Source organism: Sus scrofa, chromosome 8 (genome assembly GCF_054392235.1).
Source record: "Sus scrofa isolate SSC_HxYL_T2T_F1_AM1 chromosome 8, Sscrofa_HxYL_maternal_Yorkshire_Landrace_v2.0, whole genome shotgun sequence".
NCBI classification, from domain to species: Eukaryota; Metazoa; Chordata; class Mammalia; order Artiodactyla; family Suidae; genus Sus; species Sus scrofa.
The window spans coordinates 110,749,763-110,772,925 of NC_139390.1; the positions used below are offsets into that span (position 1 = coordinate 110,749,763).

General features: G+C 38.1%; 1 protein-coding gene across 6 annotated transcripts in view; it reads left to right on the plus strand.

Annotated features, from left to right (window-relative positions):
- PDE5A (phosphodiesterase 5A) overlaps positions 1–23,163 on the plus strand; it is a 149,810-nt gene that overhangs the window by 10,086 nt on the left and 116,561 nt on the right. For all 6 annotated transcript variants that reach the window (XM_021101650.2, XM_021101654.2, XM_021101648.2 and 3 more), the window contains exon 2: positions 9,328–9,916. In XM_021101650.2, the coding sequence (XP_020957309.2) occupies positions 9,332–9,916 (585 nt within the window). In that variant the 5' untranslated portion in view covers positions 9,328–9,331. The remainder of the gene's footprint in view (positions 1–9,327; positions 9,917–23,163) is intronic.

Below are 23,163 nucleotides of genomic sequence, written 5' to 3' on the forward strand. Positions count from 1 at the left end.
AACTCCAAATTATAGTTTTCCTTTTTGTGAAAGGTAATAATATTGAATGAAAACGAGAAATTGCAAGGGGGGAAAGTTTTCATTTTTTTTTTTTTTTTGCTTTTTATGGCGCACCCACGGCATAAGGAGGTTCCCAGGCTAGGGATGGAATCAGAGTTATAGCTGCCGGCCACAGCAATGTGGGATCTGAGCCACATCTGCCACCTACACCACAGCTCAAGGCCCAGGGATCAAACTCACAATCTCATGGTTCCTAGTCAGATTCGTTTCCCCTGCACCACAATGGAAACTCCCGAGAAAGTTTATATTCTTTTTTTTTTTTTTTTTTTTTGTCTTTTTTTTTTTTTAGCTATTTCTTGGGCCGCTCCCGCGGCATATGGAGGTTCCCGGGCCAGGGGTCGAATCAGAGCTGCAGCCACCGGCCTATGCCAGAGCCACAGCAACGCGGGATCCGAGCCGCGTCTGCAACCTTCACCACAGCTCAGCTCACGGCAACGCCGGTTTGGCAACCCACTGAGCAAGGGCAGGGATCGAACCCGCAACCTCATGGTTCCTAGTCGGATTTGTCAACCACTGCGCCACGAGGGGAACTCCGAAAGTTTTCATTCTTAACAGAGTAATTGCCATATAGTGACCTCCAATTTTTTTTCAATGAATATTACTAATCAATTTGTGAAAGTTTTGTAAAGTATGAACCAAAGTGTACCTGATATACAAAACTTGAACCTATTTAAATAGCCATTAAAAAGATATTATTTGCTTGGTACCATTAAATTCAGTTATTAACTTGAGTCTGTCATTTTAAGAATTATACATTTTTCATCTTCTTTAAAAACACGAGTGCCTAGGAGTTCCAGTCATGGCTCAGCGGTTAATGAACCCGACCAGTATCCATGAGGACTCAGGTTCAATCTCTGGCCTGGCTCAGTGGGTTAAAGATCCGGTGTTGCCATGACCTGTGATGTAAGTTGCAGATGTGCCTCGGATCCTGCATTGCTGTGGCTGTGGCCTAGACCAATGGCTACAGCTTCAATTTGACCACTAACCTGGGAACCTCCATATGCCGAGGGTGCAGCCCTAAAAAGACAAAAAAAAAAAAAAACAAAAACAAAAAAAGTTTGAGCACATACAATGTATAGTATGAAATATGTAGCACTTTATTTCCACCGTGTGTGTAATTTTGATGAGAAAAACTCTTTTGTTACAACCATTGTAGAAAATGACAGTTTATCTCTTAGTCTTCCTGCCTGCCAGAATTCCTTCAGTTCTTTTAATCATTCACAAATGAATGTATTCATTCCTCTGTGTATTACTAATGACCCAAAATGTTTGTCACTAGAAATTTCAAGCTCACTCTTCCCTGCAGCAGCTGCTAGTACCTAGCTGTCTGGCCTTATAGTATATGAACTCATTTAGTTTTGTAGGGCATTCCACCCACATTGAAACATTGTCTTGAAGGATGTAGTGGTGTTAGTGCTATAAAGAACCCTCATGAAATCAAAATATGTTAAACATTATTCCTCATGACACTGTTTTTTTTCGTATTAAATCATCATTGCATGGACAGTGTGAGCTACAAGTCTTCCCTAAGGTAGAATATTAAGACAGTAAACCTTTGATTGAATTCATTGTTTTCGAAAAAAGTGTTGAGATTTATAATTCAGGTCACATTTATGATAACTTACAAGAAACTTAACAACTTCCCGTTGGCTTTACTTCTTACTATCTCATTAATATCAAGTTCTTTACTTGCTCAGTGTGGGAAAGGGTCCGTTAGTGAGCCCTGAGCAGCATTTCTGGTATCTACAAGTTTGAAACCACAGATGGTGTTCACATTCATGTTAACCTGAGAGAGGAATAACTCCCAACATTGATTTTGGTACCTTCTAAGATTTTTTCAGTTACTGTAAGACATATTGTAAATGTTTAAAAACAAAACTCAATCTGATTCACCCATTCAAAAGAGATATATAATACAACTCATTTATGAGGTAAGAGATTTTTATGTAATAAATAAAATGGGGAAGGAAATAACTGACTGGAGGATAATAAAACAGATTTTGGTGAGGAGAGAAGGAATGATTTGGATGAGATGTTAAACATCAGGATCTTGTCATTGATTATAAATTCTTGGCATCGATTTTTATTGCATTTCCCTTGGCCATGGCTTTATTTCAAGTGTCTAGGGCCTGTTGTCTTTCATTAACAGCCTTGTAAAAGTTAATTCAACTCAAAAAGACTTCAAGAGAGCCACTCTGCTTTTGATTGCAGGGCAGTTAGCAAGGACATGCTTGCATATGAAAGCAGAGTCTCTGAGTTAATAGCGCCTGTGGCAGAGGGTAAAAATACCTGTAGAACCTATATCCATTTTGTTCTTTTTGCTCAGATGGCCAGGATGTAATTTTAGAGTTATGATGTAACTCTTCTTTTTAGGGGAAGAACTAGTAGGATTCTATAAAAAATTACAATCTGCAATATCTGCTTTGGCCAAGGACTGACTTTCCTTTGCTTTCCTTTTTTCATTTAGCCAAGGACTCTGAATACTCTGGGTGTATGTAGCCAGCCTGTTTCCAAAACGTTAAACTCACTCAGCCTGTGGGCTTGTATTACCAGGAACATGACCTTTTTTTTTTCTCATCTTCTCTGATCCTCTTGGCTGAACTTTATGAGGAAACACAGCCATTGCTCCTTCCTCCAGCCCTCCGTCTCCAGTGGGATGAGTACTAAAGGTATAGGAGATAGCAAATTCTTAAATACATGAAAGAGATTTCAAAATGCCTCCATTCACATTTTCTAACTGGACTCGAACATCGACTCTGTGTGATGAGTGAAGGAGTAAGAAACCTTTCTCCTCTTTAAAAATGAGGAAGCCGAGAGGCAAAGAGATGACCAAAGTTGACCTAATAATCATCACCTACTGGCCTGTTGATAATGTAAGCCATTATAGGCGTCTTCATGGCTTTGTGGCCTGTTCATTCAGCTGCCCATTTTTTACAATAAAGAACTTGTACTCTGTAGAAAATGAACTCCAGAGACGTTGTGCTTGGTTCAGCCCCACATCTGTGTCGTCTTGCAGCTACAACTAGAGTTATCTCCTGTTGCCCAATTTGGTATCCTTGACTTTATACCCTGCTGAAGACAATCGGCACAATTCATGAAGAAGTTACAACAGGCAGTATTTTCCTTGTTTAATAAAGGATGAAATTGAAACTCAGAAGAAGAAAATTGTTTGCCACTGGTCACAAATCCCATTAGTCACAAATGCTAAGTTATGGCTTAGAATTTAGGATTTATGGCTGAAAAAAAAACAGCCTCTTGGTGCTTTGTAAATCCCAAGAATTTCTAGCAATTAGTCAATCTCACTTTAATAAGTATATTGCAGTTTTTTTCTCTATTAAATATATGGTATAGTTTTGACAGTAAAATAAAAAGCCTTGACTTAAGAAGAATTTTATGTTTCAAATTATTAATCCAAGAGCTTTGCAAAGGTTTAATTATCATACATAGTATCACAGTGTGGGACACAGGATCCTTTTGTGTTCTTTTGATAATAAAATTAGTATTAGGGATTTGATATCCTGGAGCTCATTAGTATGCTACCTTTTCTTTGTTGTCTATCTGCCAACAATTTCAATTGGGAAAAACAGAATATTGAATGACTAGCATGTCCAGCTAAAATATGGGATGCTCAGTAAAATTTGAATTTTAGATATTATGTATATTAAAAAATTACTCATTATTTTTCTGAAACTCAATTTTAACTGAATGTTCTGTATTTTTATTTGCTAAATCTAGCAGCCCTAAGGATTTTCCTTCTCTTGAACTCACTTATACATTCTTTTCAGTGCATCATTTTAGGTTTATAAACCATGACCTGTTTTCGGAGAAACATAGACTTGGGATTCAGTCAGATTTCTTTTTTTTTTTTTCAAGGTGCTTATCTATCCTTAAGAAGCTTTGTTCTCTGAGTCCCTTGAGGCAGTGTTTTTACCTCAGTGGTTTGGTGTGCCATCCTTTTATGATCTGAATGAAAAGAATTAAGTTAGAGAATGTGTTATTTTAAGTGATTTTTATCCTCTCAATGCCTTGTATGTTTAGATTTGATTTTTGATTTTCAGATGCAGCTAGAAGTTATGAAGTGTCTTCTTCATGACAGGCATTGTTGTTCTGGGAACTTTTTTATTCTTATAGGATGTAAAACTTGGAATAGGAGACCTGGATTTGATTCCTGCTTTTGCTTCCAATTAGCAGAATATGTTTGGTTCAGCCATTTAATTTAGCTTCATAATTTAGAAAGTAGGATTGTTAATTCCTGCATCACAAGGTTTAAATAAAATGGTGCTTTTTATTTTTTATTCCAGTATCCCTGGTGTAAATACTTTTCAAAAGCTCATAGAATCAAGGAAGGGGAAGAAGGGAAAATAGAGATCCTATCCTGGGCCATAGAAGTGATTTGCCTGGTCAGAGCCACCGACCAGTTTTCTTGAATACCATCTGGTGTTTTTATCCTCATCTTTGACATGCTCATCTTTATTCATTTGTATGCAGTTATGTAGGACATAACTTCAGGACACAATGTAAGCTTCAGTTTGGGGAGGAGAGGTCTGGGCTTGCTCATTCCTGTATCCTTGGTGCCCAGCATAGCACCTGAGGCACCCAAGGATCTTCATGAGAATAATTCATTCTAGGAACAAAAAGTATTTAAAAGTGAATCCAATTAAAATAGAAAAATATCAGGGAACATTTTGATTGAAACTTGATCTTAAAAAATGGAACCACAGATTATGAAAGTAAATTTATTTTAGATTTTAATACAATTTAGATTACAGTGAAAACGCCAAGCTAATTTGTAGAATAAACAATTTTCTGGCGAGACTTTACCATAAATAAGTATCTTTACTTCCTATTTGACTTTTGCAGCAGGATCATAAAGAGAATCTTTTTTTTCCCAAAAATAGTTTTTGAATTAGTATCTGAAGACTTCTTCAGTTTTTCCAACAGCCTTTCTTAATCTATAATATAGTTAGAATTCTCTTTGCAGGTATTATGTGATTATCCTTATTTATTCTTTTTTCAGTTGTTAGCTGAACTTTCATTGGGTATTACCTTTAATTATCAATGGCTTAATGCAATATTAGAATGGCTCTCCAATATCACTTTTGTCTACTTCTAGAATTTCTATATCTTACATAAGAATTTAAATTTCACTCTGCAGGTGATTTGTATTTGCAGAGACTAAAATATGAAGAAAGAACCAACAGGAGATGATATTAGTCTTAACAAGGAAGGCCCACTTCATATAGCCACATAGGTCACACACTGCAAAATGTCAATGGATGCTTGAAGAGAGAGGGGTGTGAGAGATGATTTAATTTTATTTGTGGTTGGTTTATAAGTGATTGTTTTGATGTTATGATAATGTGTTTTTCCTTGCAGGCACATATCTACAGGGAACTCAGATAATCAATAATGTGATCATGAGAAAACCCTTCCTCCCATGACTGCTGGTTCATAAAAATTATTAATCGAGTGACTGAATATACTAGATCTACTTTTTTTTTTTTTTGGCTGTGTCCACATGCCAGGATCAAACCCAAGCCACAGCAGTGGCCCAAGCCACTGCAGTGACAACACTGGGTCCTTAACTCACTGTGCTGCAAGAGAACTCCCTAGATCTCCTTTCTCTGTCATTTAATACCGAGCTTATTTCTCAAGGAAAATATTTTGAAATAAGACACTTTTGAAACAATTAAGTATAGTAATATAGAACACATGACAAAGAATTTTGGGGCACTGGCTCCATTTAAGACATATAGTAGGCCCTATAAAATAATCTGAGGGTAAATTAGCCATGGTTGGTTGTGAGTCTTACATCCAAGGGATGATGAACATTAATAGTTAAAACACAGTGTCAGTTTTCTGTAACAACTATACCAGCATTCAGATATTCACAAGACTGTGGTCCCTTTCAATGCAGTTAATTTCAGAGCCTTCATTTGTTCATTTACTTCACTCAAATATTTATCGAGGACATAGTATGTGATGGGCATTTTCTAAGTGCAGGAATGCAGTCATGAACAAGACAGACAAGTATAGATTTACATCTACTCGGAGAAGACAGTTAAGCCAACAGATTAATAAATAAGAACAACAGGCGATAGTGAGAATTCAGATAGTATAGGGGGAGAATATAATATGTCAGGGCCACTTGAGGTGGAGTCATTAGGGAAAACCTGTCTACCCAGGGGATGAGGGAGCTGTGATCAGCCAGGTGCAGGTGAGGAGCCCCTTCCAGACTGGGGCCAGTCAGAGTGTGATGTGCTTGAGGAGCACGAGGAGGCCAGCATGCACGAGAGGAACAGATGGGGAATTGGAAGAATTTGTATTTTATTCCCCATTCAGTGAAAAGCCAAGTAGGGTAGTTAAGATGTTGAAGTTTACTTTGTTTAGAGATTACTCAAGCTGCTGTCTGGAGAATGGCTTGAAGGGAGGCTAGTGTAATATCAGAGAGGCCAGTCGAGGGGCTGTGGCCATGGTCCAAGGTGAGAGACGATGGGGCTTGGACCAGGGAGGTGCTACAGGACATACTGGGATATAGGGTTTTGGAAGTCAAGTTGACAGGATTGGATACGAGAATTGAAGGGAACAGAAATTTATGGCTATTCCTAGATGTGTGGTTGAGTAACTGGGGAGGTGGTGGTGGTATTTATTAACACGAAGAAAACTGACAGGGAGTGAGGTTGGAGCAAGACCATGAGTGGAGTATTAGGAATTCTGATGTCACCATTTTAAGGTGTCTGTTTAGATGGTCACATAGAGTTGTCAAGCGGGTGGTTTGATTAAAAAATAAAAAAGTTGACCACCATCTTCTAACGAGAAGATTAAGTTGAGGCTACATTTCAGATTTCTAACTGAAATAGTTAAAATGCCTATTTTTATATTGATTTGACAATTTAAGTTACACTTACATATTTTTAAGTCACATAAGATATGTTAATTTAAACATATTGCTTTTTTCCTCACATTTTACAAAGTATTCAAGTGCTTCCTGTATATTTTTGACAGATTCACTTGCATATCTGACATCATTGTTTTTGGCATTGCTAGTTGAGATTTTTGAGGTTATGTAAGCATTTCTCAAAATATGTCCCCCTCATTTCTATCAGAGTTTTTGAGATACAACACTATTTTGATATCAACATATGTCCTCATCACTGGAAATTTTGTCAGAAGCCATGACATGCAGTTATAAAACATTAGGATAACTATACTTTTAAAAATTCTGTGCTACAGGTATGGAGATCTATACAGTATACTCACTACATTGCTTTTAGAGAGAGCTTTCACATTTATAGCTCTATCTAACAATTGGAATTGTGAAGTAATACTGATAATACCTCTGTTATCTTTTTTTTTTTGACCCATTTCATTTTAGATTGGTATCATTTCAGGGTAATATATGTTTACCAAAAAAGAGATTGTTCAAAATTAAATAATGAATGAAATATTCCATAAGTGAAAGAGTAGAGAGTCAGGAAAAAGGTGAACTCTTCCCTTTCTGGGTCTGTTTTTCACTTAATAAATCATGGCAGTTCTTCTTATCAGTATCCATGACCATTTTTAAATGTCTGCCCAGTGTTGCATTTATAAATTCACCATGATGTGTTTTGCCACTCTTCTGTTGGTGGCATTAGGTTACTTTTTATCTTTGCTGTGTAACAGACAACAGTAAATAAATACCATGGTACTTCTTTTGCCACGTGTGTAAAATCTCTGGCGCAAAGGATACATGCATTTTAAAACTTGTTAGATATTGCCTACTTACCCTCTGAAGAGGTGACATCAATTTTTACTATAGCCAAAGGAATTGGAGAGTGTCTGTGCATTGTCAGACTTTTTTATCCTGGCTGTTTGGTGAAAATAATCAGTGTCATTAGAGAGTGGAGATTGCATTGCTTTTTATAGGCCAATTCTTTTAAATAGGTTCAGTGATAACAAGTTTTTATCTTTTGAAAGTACATTAGAGTTTTGGAAAAAGTCAAGTTTAATGCCTAAGATATAAAGTTAACTATAACTGTAGGTCTTTTGTGGTTTTATTTGCTTGTTTTCAGAGGGCAGCTCATTGAAAAACAAGATCTAACTTTTAGAGAAAACTAATACTTTTATATGGCTTATGACTTTTTTTAAAGTTAGTTTCAAAAGAAGAGTTCCAAAAATGTCTAAAGTAATGGCACCATCAGTTGACATAAGATTACAATTTCCCAAGAGAAATTATTTGAATTGAACAGCAATCATTTGGATGTGTATGATTTAATATATTTGTTTAAAAAAAAAAATCACCTACCGTGAAGACTTTATCTCGGATAGTTTTCTTCATGGGATTGCACATTAACAACATAAATTCAGTTTTCCTGGACTGAATTTTAAAAGTTATTGAGTGCTTTTTTGTTTTCCTCCTTTCTATAAGGAGTGGACAATCTAGGAGAAGAGGTCATTTTTTACCATTATTTAAACAAGCATTATTAGAATGATATTAATGGAAGTCCACAATCTTTCTGCTAGAGTAACAGATCAAATTGTTGTTTTCCTTTTACCTTTCTAAATCTAACAGTATAGATAAAACTATCTGATATTAAGCATTTTAGCCAGCCAACTTTATTTTATGTTTTTGCTTTTTAAGGTCACACCTGCAGCATATGGAAGTTCCCAATCTAGGGGTTGAATTAGAGCTGCTGCTGCTGGTCTATGCCACAGCCACAGCAGTGTGGGATCCGAGCCATGTCTTTGACATATACCACAGCTCACAGCAATGCTGGATCCTCGACCCACTGAACTAGGGTCAGGGATTGAACCCTCATCCTCATGGATACTAATTAGATTCGTTTCCCCTGCGCTGCAACAGGAGAACTCCGAAGCTAGCCAAATTTAGATACATTAAAAATTTTTTCTAAATATTTAACTTCAGTCCAAGTTGTGTGTTTTAAATAGCTGATTAATTTCCATATTTATGTTTCCCTAAGGGTATTGTCTAATTTAGTGTCTTTTACAAACTGATTTTGAGAGGCACAGCCTTGACACTTGATAAATCAGGTACCTGAATACATGTGTACGTAAGAGTCAGACGTTTATATTACAGCGTTCAGTGAAGCAGTTGTCTTCTACAGTTTTTCAAATTAAAACTGTTTTAAATAAACCATCTTGTTTTTATTTTCTATACAATTCGAATTATTATCTCATCAGTTTACCGTGAGAGGCTTTTTAGAAGCTTTCAGGAGTAGTACTTTTCCTTCTTAAATATTTAATGTGTCTACATGTTCTTGTCTGCAGAGAAATGGTCAATGCATGGTTTGCTGAGAGAGTTCACACCATCCCTTTGTGCAAGGAGGGCATCAGAGGCCACACAGAATTTTGCTCCTGCCCTTCACAGCAGAGTCCCCGTGCAGATAGCAGTGTCCCTGGAACACCAACCAGGAAAATCTCTGCCTCCGAATTTGATCGGCCTCTTAGACCCATCGTTGTCAAGGATTCTGAGGGAACTGTGAGCTTCCTCTCTGACTCAGAAAAGAAGGAACAGATGCCTCTAACCCCCCCAAGGTTTGATAATGATGAAGGGGACCAGTGCTCGAGACTCTTGGAATTAGTGAAAGATATTTCTAGTCACTTGGATGTCACAGCCTTATGTCACAAAATTTTCTTGCACATCCATGGACTCATCTCTGCTGACCGCTATTCCCTGTTCCTCGTCTGTGAAGACAGCTCCAATGACAAGTTTCTCATCAGCCGCCTCTTTGATGTTGCAGAAGGTTCAACACTGGAAGAGGCTTCAAATAACTGTATCCGCTTAGAGTGGAACAAAGGCATCGTGGGACATGTGGCAGCTCTTGGTGAACCCTTGAACATCAAAGATGCATATGAGGTAAATAAGGAACTGTTTGGACAGAGATGGGTGGGGAGTGGAACATGGGTGGGGCATTGGACATGACCGTGAATCATGGGGATATTTGAAATTGAGTTGTAATAATTTACATACTTATAAATAAAATGGGAATGTATGGTAAGAACTTCCCCATCTATTTTTTTTTTTTTTGCACCTGCAGCCTGTGAAAGTTCCGGGGCCAGGGATCAGACCCACGCCACAGCAGCCACACAAGATGCTCCAGTTGCTCCAGTGACAACTCTAGATCTTTAACCTGCTGCACCACAAGAGAGTTCCTCTCATCTTTTAACTATCAAAGTTCTTTCACTGGTGGCTGAGTCCAGGATAGGGACCTGAGAAATCTTATATTTCTTCTTAATGATATTTGAACATAGTTCATCTCACAATTATATCCTTTCATCTTTTTACCTGATCACTATACATATCCCTATCTGTGTTATCTCCTTCTGGAGATTTTACTGAGATCCTAAAATGATAGGCCTGGGAGTTACCTGGTGACTCAGTGGGTTAAGCATCTGGCATTGTCACTGCTGTGACTCAGGTCACTGCTCTGGCACGAGTTCAGTCCCTGGCCTGGGAACTTTCACATGCCCTGGGTGCAGCCAAAAAAAAAAAAAAAAAAAAAAGCCCATAGATCCAAAACCTGTCAGAAAAGCAGACCCATAAATTCATTCAATTAATCTTTTCATTCATTTGAAGTTCCATTGACACCAAAGTCTGATTTTCTTTCTTTCCATGCTTTGTTTCATTTGTTTGTTAAACAGATAAATTATAGATAGCTTTAAAATTTGAAAATTTTTGCCCTAAAATATTTCAGTGGAAAGACTTGATATTTCTTGTACTTTTGCTTTGGTTATGAACAGGTCTTTAGGTATAGACTTAAAGATTAAGTGATTCTTCAAATTTCCTCTTTAAAGTGATTCTTTTAATAATAGAGGTTTTAAATAAAGCATCTTAATTGAATGACACTGATACATTTATGAAGTATGTTCTAGCACCTTGAGAAAGCACTTGTTCCAGTTGCCTATCATGTGGTACACTGTAAAGGCTCCAGGGTTACACCAGCTTGAAGTTTTTCTGTTTAATTTGAGGAATCAGGGCTATTTTATTTACCCCTGTATTCCTAATGCCTAATACATTGCCTGTTGCATAGGTAAGTCTTAATAAATATTAACTCAGAGAAAATAATAGTGGATAAGACAAATAAGTAGAATAGAAGGCAGGTCATTACAGATGCTGAGGAAAATGTGTTACATTAAGGAAAGTAGGAGATCACATCTAACTGGGGAGATGAAGAGAGGTTCCTTTGAGAAAGCAGTGCTTGGTATGGACCCTGGAAAATGGATAAGATTTGAGGAGATTGAGTTGTGTGCCTGCTAAGATCCAGGTGTCAAGAGAAGTTTGAGGAAGAGACAGGAAATTGGACTATGTGGTGCTTATATGGAAATGGGTGTATAATAGTCGATATAGACAGTGAGGAGCTACTGGAGATTACTGGGGTCTTGAATGCTGGGCTGAGGAATATGTATGTGATTCAGAACCATGAGGAATAATTGAAGAGGGTTTGGAAGGGGGATTGGCATGATTCAGACTGTGCTTTAGAAAGAGGAATTTTATGGTGCTCATAAAATGAATTAGAGGTAAAACGAATTAGAGGTAAAAAACTGGGAGGCTAGGTTATTTTAATAGTCTGAACAAGTAAGGACCTGAACCTGATTTTATTTTTATTTTTGGAGCCGCACTCATGGCATATGGAGATTCCCAGGCTAGGGGTCTAATTGGAGCTGTAGCCGCCAGCCTACGCCAGAGCCACAGCAATGAGGGATCCGAGCTGTGTCTGCAACCTACACCACAGCTCATGGCAATGCCGGATCCTTAACCCACTGAGCAAGGCCAGGGACTGAACCCGCAACCTCATGGCTCCTAGTCGGATTTGTTAACCACTGTACCACGACAGGAACTCCCTGAACCTGATTTTAAAGATCAAAATGAAGGAGTGGATTATGGATGAAGTTAAATCTACAAGTCTTGGCAGCTAATAGGTGGAAATGAGGAAAGAGGTATTGATGACTCAGATTTTGAAGTTGGGTAAATAAATAATGCTAACTGGTGAAGAATACTGAGGGCAAGGATCTGGGGAGAGGTGTTCGTTCAGCTGTACAGTTCATATATGTTAAATCCTGAGATATTTTTCAGAATCTGTTCTATACAGCAGTTTTTTTTGTTTGTTTGTTTTTTTGTTTTTTGTTTGTTTTTTCCAATTTTGATTCTTTCTAGAGCTGTCTCCATGACCTCTCTGAGCTCTGTAGTAATGTCACACCATAGCCGAGTCCAAGACAGGTATTAAGGACACAGCTGAAGCTGAAGGATTGCTGCCAAATTTGCAGAATTCCCTTCCTGTCTTAGATGACAGCTGGGTTTCCGCTTTTCAGTGGCACTATAGTCCCAAGTAGAGTAGGACCATAAATACGTGTCAGCTTTGTTGAGAAAGCTTTGTTTATCTTCAGGGTCCTGTGTTTCTCCAGCCCTGAGAATTTCTTCACTTACATGCATTTTATCTAGTCTGTTTACCATCTTTTGAGTTTTGATGATGTAGTTTTTGTTTTGCAGTTAGTAATGATTTAATTCCTGTACTGCTATCTGAAATAGGCCGAGTGTCCTTGATTTGCAGTGCCCCCAGGCTGAAGCCTCTTAGCCTGTGGATTCCTCATGTTGCTGCTTCACCCTTGATGCCCTTGATCTGTGTTTATAGGGGCCTTGCAGAAGTTATTCCTGTCCCAAGAATTTCATTAGAAGTTGTGAGGTTGATCTGAGATATACTTTACATTGGTATTAACAGTGGAAGTCAGCTGGTTACTGGGTAATTCATTACTCAGCCCACCCATAAATCTGAATAATCAAAATGCTGTCTCAAAGCCTTTTGTAAAAAGAGAATATGAAAATACATTCTATGTTTTCGAAGTCCTCCTTCTTTAAATATGTATCTGTAAAAATGACACTGTATAGTAGTATTTCTTCAGCTTATGTGACCACAGAACACTTAAAAGTTGTTCTGTAGCAGTGGAAAACCAAGAGGGCTCCATGAAGTAAATCAGTGCTCAGACTGAAGCTAAGTTAAAAAAAAAAAAAAAAGTCTCCTAGATAACTTAATTGTAAGAAATGGTGAACATTTGATTCACTTTTAAAAAACTTGGTAACAGAATGATATAAATTCAGGAATTCAACTATTTTATTCCTAATAAAATAGCACATTCATACATTTATAAGACAAGATCCACAACCTAGACCAGTGAACTCAGACCACGAATACCTATGTTTAATCACACGTCATCTCCTCCCTCATCAGGCTATCATTCATGCAACTTTCTTGAATGTTGCACACATGTATTAATAAGATACTACTAATAATCAGAGCAACTGATATAAATGTGTTTGTCCTTTTCCTTGCATATGAAAACTAAATGTCATCCAATGTCTAGACTGGATTGTATATTAATCTGTGTTCTGAGAAGAACTAGTAGGACATATGTAGATAAATAATAAGAGATTTATTAAAGGAATTAGCTTTCTTGGATATGAAGGCCTAGAAGTTCCACGATCTGGCTACATCTGCAAGCTGGAGAACTAGGAAAGTTGGTGGTGTAATTCAGAGTCTGAAGACCTAAGAATCAGGGAGGCAGGAGTGTAACTCTGGTCTGGGTCTGAGTCCCAAAGCTGCAGAACTGGGAGCTCTGATAGATGGCAGGGAGCTGCAGAAGATGGATGTCTTCACTTAAGCAGAGAGCAAATTTGTCCTTCTATTCAGATACTCAAGGGATTGGCTGATGCCCACTGGCATTGCTAAAAATCCTCTTTATTCATTTACTGATTCAGATGTTCATCTTTTCTGGTGACATCCTCACAGACACACCCATAATTATTGTTTTATCATCTATGTAGGTACCCCTTAGCCAAGTCAAGGGATTAACCATAAAATTAACCATCACAGCTTGCCTGGAACCCCTGGTTCCATGTCTGTTGGAAGACTTAATCTTCCTTAAAAGATTTCCTATGTCAAAGAATTTATATTGTCTAAACAACCCTCTTTTTCTTAAGTCAACGAGATGCAAAACTTGGACTCTTCTCCTATTTCCATGAGACAGCCTCTCCATGCATGTATACCATGATTTCTAGGGAGAAGACGTGGATGGTCATAGTTTTTGTTTTTGGCTCTGGTGTGCAGTAGCTTGATGTAGGATCATGGTTCCCAGACAAGGGATTGAATCTGGGCCTCAGTGGTGAAAGCACTGAGTCCTAACCACTATACCACTAGGGAACTCCCTTGGAGAGTCTTAGGGAAGAGTCACATTGCCACTCATGTGGCTTTCATCACAGAACTGCGACTCCTCCCATTCCCACTCCATTCTTTCCTTTTTTATCTTTTTCCAGGTAAGTAAATCTTCATGATCTCTCACCCTACAGGTCTCACTTTCTATGCAAGTGAATTTCTGATGAATAAAATTATTTCCAAAATGAATTTCAGAGGAAAGGAAAAACAGTAGCAACTGTTTTAATTTTGATAAATCTGATAAATTTGTCATGGTGTAATTGTGCTCTAGGGAACACAATTTTGGAACTGCTCTATCTTTGTTTCATGTTCGAGTAATCTTTATGTAATTCCACTTGTGGAAGAAAATCAGCATATAGTTTGGCAAGTCCAACATGTTATTTCCTTTTTTGTTTTCTATTGTTTCTATTTTTATAGTATTTCAAACTTTAGAAAAGTTCCAAGACTAGTATCAGAAACTTCTGTGTACCCTTTACCCAGATTCCCCAATTATTTATATTTTGCCCCATTTGCTTTATTATGATTTTATTTTTCTTTTTTGGCCATCACATGGAATGTGAAGTTCCCGGGCCAGGGATCAGGTTCAAGCTGCAGTAGCAACCTATGCCACAGCTGCTGCAATGCCAGATCATTTAACCCACTATCTTGGGCTGGGGGTTGAACCTGCATTCTGGCACTGCAGAGACACCATGGATTTCCCTCATTTGGGAACTCCCCCAGTGGAAACTCCCCCATTTGCTTTTTCTTTTTCTATATATAATGCATCTAAGTAATAAATACCTATTTTTCTGAACCACTTGGAGACAGTTTTACTAAATATTTCAGTATATATTTTCTAATAAGAATATTCTCATACACAATTGTGATACATTAATCAAAATCTGGACATATGACACAATACTATTATCTGACACTCTGTTGTCAAATTTGGTCAGGTGTTCCATAAATGTCCTTTGTAGTTATTTTTTCCCTCTGATCAAGGCTCTAATTTAGGATTATATATTGCACATACTTGCCTTATCTCTTTCATCCCCATTAAATCTGGAATAGTTTCTCAGTGTTTCCTTATCTTTTTTTACATATATTTTGGAAGAATACAGGCCACTGATCTTGCAGAATGGTTTTCTTGAATAGATTCAAGTTAGGCACTTTTGGCAGGAATACCACGGATGTTGATCTTGAGACCTTGTTTGGTTTTATAAACAACAATCAACTCTTCACTTCTGCACCAGCTGAGGTGTCCTACAGTCCAACTCAGTTCTGATACTAGCTACCTGGAATTAGTGCAGACCCCACAGTATTGACCCCACTCAGATGCCAGCCACAAATAGGATCCCCAGCCTGGCCACACTTATTTCTGACTGACTGCAGATTCAGGGGCTCCCTGCTCAGGTTTAATAATTTGCCAGAATGGCTCAGAATACAGGAATGCACTATACTTTAAATTGCAGTTTTATTATAAAGGATACAATTCAGAAATAGCCAAATGGAAGGCATGCATAGGGCAAAGAGTCAGAGGTGGGGGACACAAAGCTTCCATGCCCTCTCCAGGGGGCTGGTGCACCACCATCCCAGCACACAGATGTCATCACCAACAGACAAGTTCCTTCCAACCTGGTTGATTTTTTCCTTATGTGGGCATGATTGATGCTCTCTCCTATCCAGAGGTCAGTGGTGGGCTGAAAATTCTTTTTTTTTTTTTTTAGGGCTGCATCTGAGGTATGTGAAAGTTCCCAGGCTAGGGGTCTAATTGGAGCTGTAGCTACCTGCCTATGGCACAGCAACGCCAGATCCGAGCTACGTCTTCCACCCAAGCCACAGTTCATGGCAATGCTGGATCCTTAACCTACTCAGGAGAGGGATCGAACCCTCATCCTCATGGATACTTAGGGACTGATGGGTTTGTTTATTTAAACAAATGCATACCCAGTAAAAAAAACAAAAACAAAAACAAAAACAAAAACAAACTAGTTGAATTCTTAACCTGTTGCACTACACTACAACCGGAACTCCATGAAAATTCTAATCCTTTAATCACTGGCTTTCCTGGCAGCCAGCCCCAATCCTGAAGCTCTCTGAAGGCCTCTCCCCCCAATGAGTCTTCTCTTTAGCATGAACTCAGGTGTGGTGGTTTTGAATATAAAAAGACTCCTATTGCTCAGGAAATTCCAAGGGGTTGAAGAGCTCTGTACCAGACCAATATTATTTATTATACCACACACCTTAGCATATGTTCTCAGGTAGCAGCTGATGTTACTTTACCCAAATATTGATGATGTTAAATTTGGAAACTGGATTAAAGTGGTGTCCACTAGGTTTTTCCCATTGTAATTAACAGGCATATTAAAGAGAGATGTTTCGATATTGTGTAAATATTCTATTCCTCATCAAGGTACATTTACCAGTTTTGGCATTCACTGCTTTTCCAACTTCATAATACCTTCTATTTATATTTGTTGCTATTCTAATGTAAAGAGGAGCTGTGCCTTCTTTTAATTCATTCATTCATTTTCTATCATTATGGACTCATGGATTTTTATTTTGTTTAATGAATTATGCTCTGTTATTATCTTTATTCAGATTCTCAAATTATATCAGATTTATAGGCTACTGTGTGTTTTTGGTTTTGTTTTCTTGGCTCTGCCTTCAGCATGCAGAACTTCCTGGGCCAGGGATTGAACCAATGCCACTGCAGTTACCTGAACTGCTGCAGCGGTAACACTGGATCCTTAACACTTGCCATAAGGGAACTCCACCCTCTGTCTTTTTGATATGCCCAGATCACTTTTGGCATTTTCTTTTCTTTTCTTTCTTTCTTTCTTTTTTTTTTTTTTTTTTTTTTTTGTTGTTGTTGGTTTTGGTCTTTTTAGGGCCATACCTGCCGCATATGGAGGTTCCCAGGCTAGGGGTCCAGTTGGAGCTGCAGCTGCCAGCCTACACTAGAGCCACAGCAACACAGGATCTGAGCCACATCTGCAGTCTACACCACAGCTCACAGCAATGCTGGAACCTTAACCCACTGAGAGAGGCCAGAGATTGAACTCGCGTCCTCATGGATGTTAGTTGGGTTTGTTAACTGCTGAGCCATGATGGGAACTCTTTTTTTTTTTTTTTTTTTTAATTAAAATATTGTTGATTTATAATGCTGTGCCAATTTCTTCTGTACAGCAGAGTGACCCTAGTCATGCATATATATACATTCCCTTTCTTATATTACCTTCCATCATGGTCTATGCCAAGATTCTGGATATAGTTCCCTGTGCTATACAGTAGGACCTCATTGCTTAGCCATTCTTTTTTTCTTTTTTTTTTTTTTTTTTTTTTTGTCTTTTTGCTGTTTCTTGGGCTGCTCCCGCGGCATATGGGAGGTTCCCAGGCTAGGGGTCAAATCGGAGCTGTAGCCTCCGGCCTATGCCAGAGCCACAGCAACGTGGGATCCGAGCTGCGTCTGCAACCTACACTACAGGTCACGGCAATGCTGGATCGTTAACCCACTGAGCAAGGGCAGGGACTGAACCCACAACCTCATGGTTCCTAGTCGGATTCGTTAACCACTGCGCCACGACAGGAACTCCTGCTTAGCCATTCTAAATGTAATAGTTTGCATCTACTAACCCCAAAGTGAGTCCATCCCACCCTACCTCTGCCCCCGGCAACCACAAGTCTGTTCTTTATGTCTGTGAGTCTGTTTCTGTTTTGTAGGCAGGTTCATATTTTAGATTCCACATGTAAGTGATATCATATGGTATTTGTTTTTCTCTTTCTGACTTCAGTTAGTATGCGAATCTCTAGTTGCATCCATGTTGCTGCAAATGCTATTATTTCATTCTTTTTATGGCTAAGTAGTACTCCATTGTATATATGTACCACATCTTGCTTTTGGGGGGAGCTGAAAGTTTTTAGTGCTTAACAAGATGTTCCAGGCTCGTCTTATACTTTCTCTGCTCTAGCACTAGAGATGTTCTTTTTCCCAAGGAGCTTTGGTTCCTTTCAGTGGAGGGGATGGTATTTAGAAAACAGGACCTGAGCACTCAGGTGTACTTATTGCTGCTAGTTTGTCAGCAGACAGAGCTAGGGGGAAAAATATGTGTACACAGACAGATATACACCTATATTTTACTTACTTCTATATCTAACTACTCACTATATTATGAAGAGTGAATTCTTATGGCTAATTTCAATCTAACACCTCAAGGTATATTTTGTCTTCTTCTTCCCTTCTCAATAGGTGTTTACTCCTCTAAAATGAAAAACCAGATTTCCTTATTCTTTATATGTCTGTACATGTTCTCAAGCCAAGTTCCAAGCTCTCTATTCCCTTCTATAGACTCTCTTATTTTTCCTTTCAGGCTGAAGAACTTCCATTAGCACTTCTTTAATACGAATCTGGTGATGACAAGTTCTTTGATTTTGTTTTCTGAAAATGCCTTTATATTGCCTGTATTCTTGAAAGATATTTTCACTGGAGAGACAATGCTCAGTTAATAGTTTTCTTTCAACACCTGAGAAGTTTTCCCACTTTTTTCTTCTCTTCATTTTTCTCATGAGAAATCTGCCAAAACTTCATTTTTCATCTTATATGTTTCTTGATATATACATTATTTTCATACTATATATGTTTAAGGTTTTCACTAACTTTGGGAAGTTTTTGGTCATGTATTTAAATATTTTTTCTGTCCCACTCTTTTCTCTTTATACTCCAGTTGTATATATGTTAGACCACTTGATGTAATCTCAAAGTTAACTTTGCAGCTCTGTTAACTTTTTATAGATTTTTTTTCTTCTCAGTCCTTTTGATTAGATACTTTCTGTTGATCTGTCTTCAGGTTCACTGGCCCTTCTTTTTTTCAAGTCTGCTGTTATATCCGTCAGTGAACTTTTTATTTTTATTTATTTATTTATTTATTTTTTGTCTTTTTTGCCATTTCTTGTGCCGCTCCCGTGGCATATGGGAGGTTCCCAGGCTAGGGGTCCAATCAGAGCTGTAGCCACCAGCCTACGCCAGAGGCATAGCAACGCGGGATCCAAGCCGCGTCTGCAACCTACACCACGGCTCATGGCAACGCCGGATCATTAACCCACTGAGCAAGGGCAGGGATTGAACCCGCAACCTCATGGTTCCTAGTCGGATTTGTTAACCACTGCGCCACGATGGGAACTCCCGAGTGAACTTTTTATTTTAGACTTTATACTTTTAAGTTTTAGAATTTCCTTTTGGCTCTTTCTTCCTTTCCTTTCCTTTTCTTTTCTTTTCCTTCCTTCCTTCCTCTCTTTCTTTCTTTCACTACAGTTGTGGTGTATGGAAGTTCCTGGGACTGTGAGTGAATCCAAGCCACAGCTGAGACCGACACTACAGCTGCGGTAATGCTGGGTTCTTAAACCCTCTGTGTCAGGCTGGGGATGGAACCTACATCTCTGCAGTGACCCAGGCTGCTGCAGTTGGATTCTTTTTTTTTTTTTTTTTTTTTTTTTTTTTGATCTTTTTGCCTTTTTCTAGAGCCGCTCCTGTGGCATATGGAGGTTCCCAGGCTAGGGGTCTAACTGGAGCTACAGCTGCCGGCCTACCCCAGAGTCACAGCAACATGGGATCCGAGCCTCATCTGTGACCTACACCACAACTCATGGCAACGCTGGATCCTTAACCCACTGAGCGAGGCCGGGGATCAAATCCACAATTTCATGGTTGCTAGTCGGATTTGTTAACCACTGAGCCACAACGGAAACTCCTGCAGTTGGATTCTTAACCCACTGTACCATGACAGAAACTCCTCCATTTGGCTTTTTTTTAAAATAAATTTTTCTTTCTTTGCAGAGAAAGAACATCTGAACATTATCACCGTGTTTTCTCTCAAGTTCTTAAATACATTTATAATAGCTGCTTTGAAGTCCTTGTTTGTTAACTCCAGCATCCAAATCATCTTGGGGTCATTTTCTGTTAACTGCTTTTTCTCTTCACTATGGATTACAGTTTCCTGTTTCTTCACATTTTTTTTTTGAATTGTATGCTGGACATTGTGAATGTCTTATTGCAGAGAATCCTTTAAAATAGGCCTGACCTATTTTAGACAGTGAAGTTACTGAAGATACTTTTTGGTCTCGTCAGGTTTGGTATCATTATTTGTTAGAATGGATCTACTTTAGTTTTAAATTTACTCTTAGGGAATGCTGGCCATATCTAGGGTATCATCTTTATACCCAAGGAGTGGCCTTTCTGTGTCTCAGCTGAATGCCTGAGGTGCTTACTGAGGTGTCTCCTCTGGGTGGAACCCTGGTGTCTTCAAATGTTTTCATAATTGGTAGCACCATTCAGCTTTCAGTCTTCAACGGGTAGCTATTCCTCGTTCTCTTAGAGCTTTGCCAAATACATGTCTGAAGTGACTGGCCACTCAGTCTTCTGCCATTCCTTCTTTATACCCCTACTCTCACCCCCAACATTGCCTCTCTTATCAGGTACTTTGCTTGCGTAGTCCAGGCACTAAAGATGCCCTGAATTCAGTTCTCTTTGCAGCTGTTGCTCTACTTGGTACCACCTGCCTTCTCAGTAGGAAAATGCCAGGGAGGGGGAAGCCAGATTGTTGTTGTTGCAAGACAATCTTGTATATTCCCCTCTCAACTCTCTGTAGTTTAATTCACTCATATATTTTGTTTAGTCTTATATTTTTCAGCAGGAGGGCAAGTCTGGTACTAGTTGCTTTGTATGGCAGATGGATATCTAAACTTTATGTTTTGTTTTTTTTTTTACACTCTTATGTTCTTATAAACAGTGAAATAAATAACTACAGTAATAGTAATGCTCCATTTTTCTTTCAGTGTTTCTTGGACCTAGAGGGGTTAGACATTCTCTGTGTATTTGCTACAAACACTGGGTACATTGTTAAAGGAAAATTCTTTGAGATGCCAATTCACATAATTTTGCAGTGTGTATTACCCCTACCTCCTTCAATGAAGAGTGAAATCCAGAGCTGCTGTTTATTTTAAACTTCTAGTATGCACAAAAAACATCTGTGAGAGTCTTGCTAATTTCAGTCTGTCAAACTGTTGCTTTGATAGTTGGATTTAATCCTTTTTTTTTTTAATAAATTGAACTTGTAATTCAGATATTCATTAGTAAAATAGTTGCTGAGGTTGCATTTCTATTCATATTTTGATTAGAATAACTCACTATTTAAACTCATAATTGTACCTCTTTTAACTGACCACTATCAGTATCCTGTCGGCTTTCTTTTGATACTTTGCAGTATAGTATGTTATTTAAGAACTGTCCCCTGGAAACATTCAGCCAAGATTTTCTCTTTCTTTCAATATAATTTTGAGCATGTTTGCATAAAAGTTAAAAATGCAGTAGTATTTATAAAATATTTTTATTGATTTTTCACCATTTTATCACTTTCCTATTGAAATTGTCCTTAATGGCAAGTTTGGCCCTCTTGGGGGAAAATTGGCCTCATTTCTGACCCCGGTGGATGGAATCTAATGTAATCATTTACTTCATTCACAGCTTTGGCTTTGCATGACTTCAGACTAATTAAAAAATAGAAATGACCTTCAAAGATGAGGATTTTTCCAGTGTGACTATTCCATATTCTCTGAAGGGAATTCCAGAAGCAGAGTTTTTAGAGCTATTATTAGGTTGAGCATGTAGGTTCCCAAGGCTACTGCTTTGAAGGGAGCAATATTCATTCAAATGTTTATGTTCTGGTATGTTTGCTTCCATTCTAAGCATATCTCATATTCTGGGATCTGTCCATTGCCTCCAGTATGTTTTTCCTCCTACTGAGAAGATTTGCTGTAAACTATAGTAAGCTAAAAATGGTCTCATTGGATAGCTATGATACCATTTGTTAATGAATTTCTTCATTTTTTTAACAGATCTTTTTAAGTTCTTATGCTAATCTTGGTAATACAGTGATGAACCAAAAAAACAAAAAAAAACAAAAAAAAACCCTCGTAGAGTTTGCAGCCTACCTTTAATCTTCTCAATCTGGTTCAAAGGAAATAGCCTGTGTCTGTATTTAACCCACATTTGGAACTTTTACCCCTTTTGATTTTGGATGTGCAGGGTGTACTTTGTAAAAGGGGAAAGAGATTCAGAAGATTAAGAAGTTGTTTATACTTTGATGAAGGCCATGCAGCTTTATATATATATAGATAGATAGATAGATAGATAGATAGATAGATAGAATATATATGTGTATATAAAGATATGTATATATAAAGATAAGATTTTAATTTTGGAGTTTCCGTCATGGTGCAATGGAAATGATCTGACTAGGAACCATGAAGTTGTGGGTTTGAGCCTTGGCCTTGTTCAGTGGGTTAAGGATCTGGCATTGCTGTGAGTTGTGGTGTAGGTCTCAGACACGGCTGGGATGTGGCGTTGCTGTGGCTCTGGCTAGGCACCGGCAGCTACAGCTCCGATTAGACCCCTAGCCTGGGAACCTCCATATGCTGTGGGTGCAGCCCTAAAAAAAGACAAAAAGAAAAAAAAAAGATTTTAATTTTTATGAACACCTGAGATAGAAATACAGAATACTGAGGACGTATATAAAAAAATCATTACAAGGGGAGTAAAGTCAAAATTGGAAAGGTCATTTTGGAGGGTGGTAGTTTTATAGGAAAAGTTTCAGAGCAAAGATGCTTTTCTTTTTCGGAAGAGTCAATGAGATGGGAGTAGACAAATTGTATTACAGAGGAGGAGAGTTGCCACTTTTTCCTAAATTTAAGTAAGGTTATCTAAACTGGTTAATATTTTGAATTTCCTTTATTTTTTAGTGTTTGTTTACATCTTTTTTTTTAAATAAACACTAGCTTCTAAAAAAACCCCTTACATTTATCTTCGCCAAAGATGATTTGTAATTACATGATTTGATGCCTTTTGCAAAGATAAAACTGTCATTTA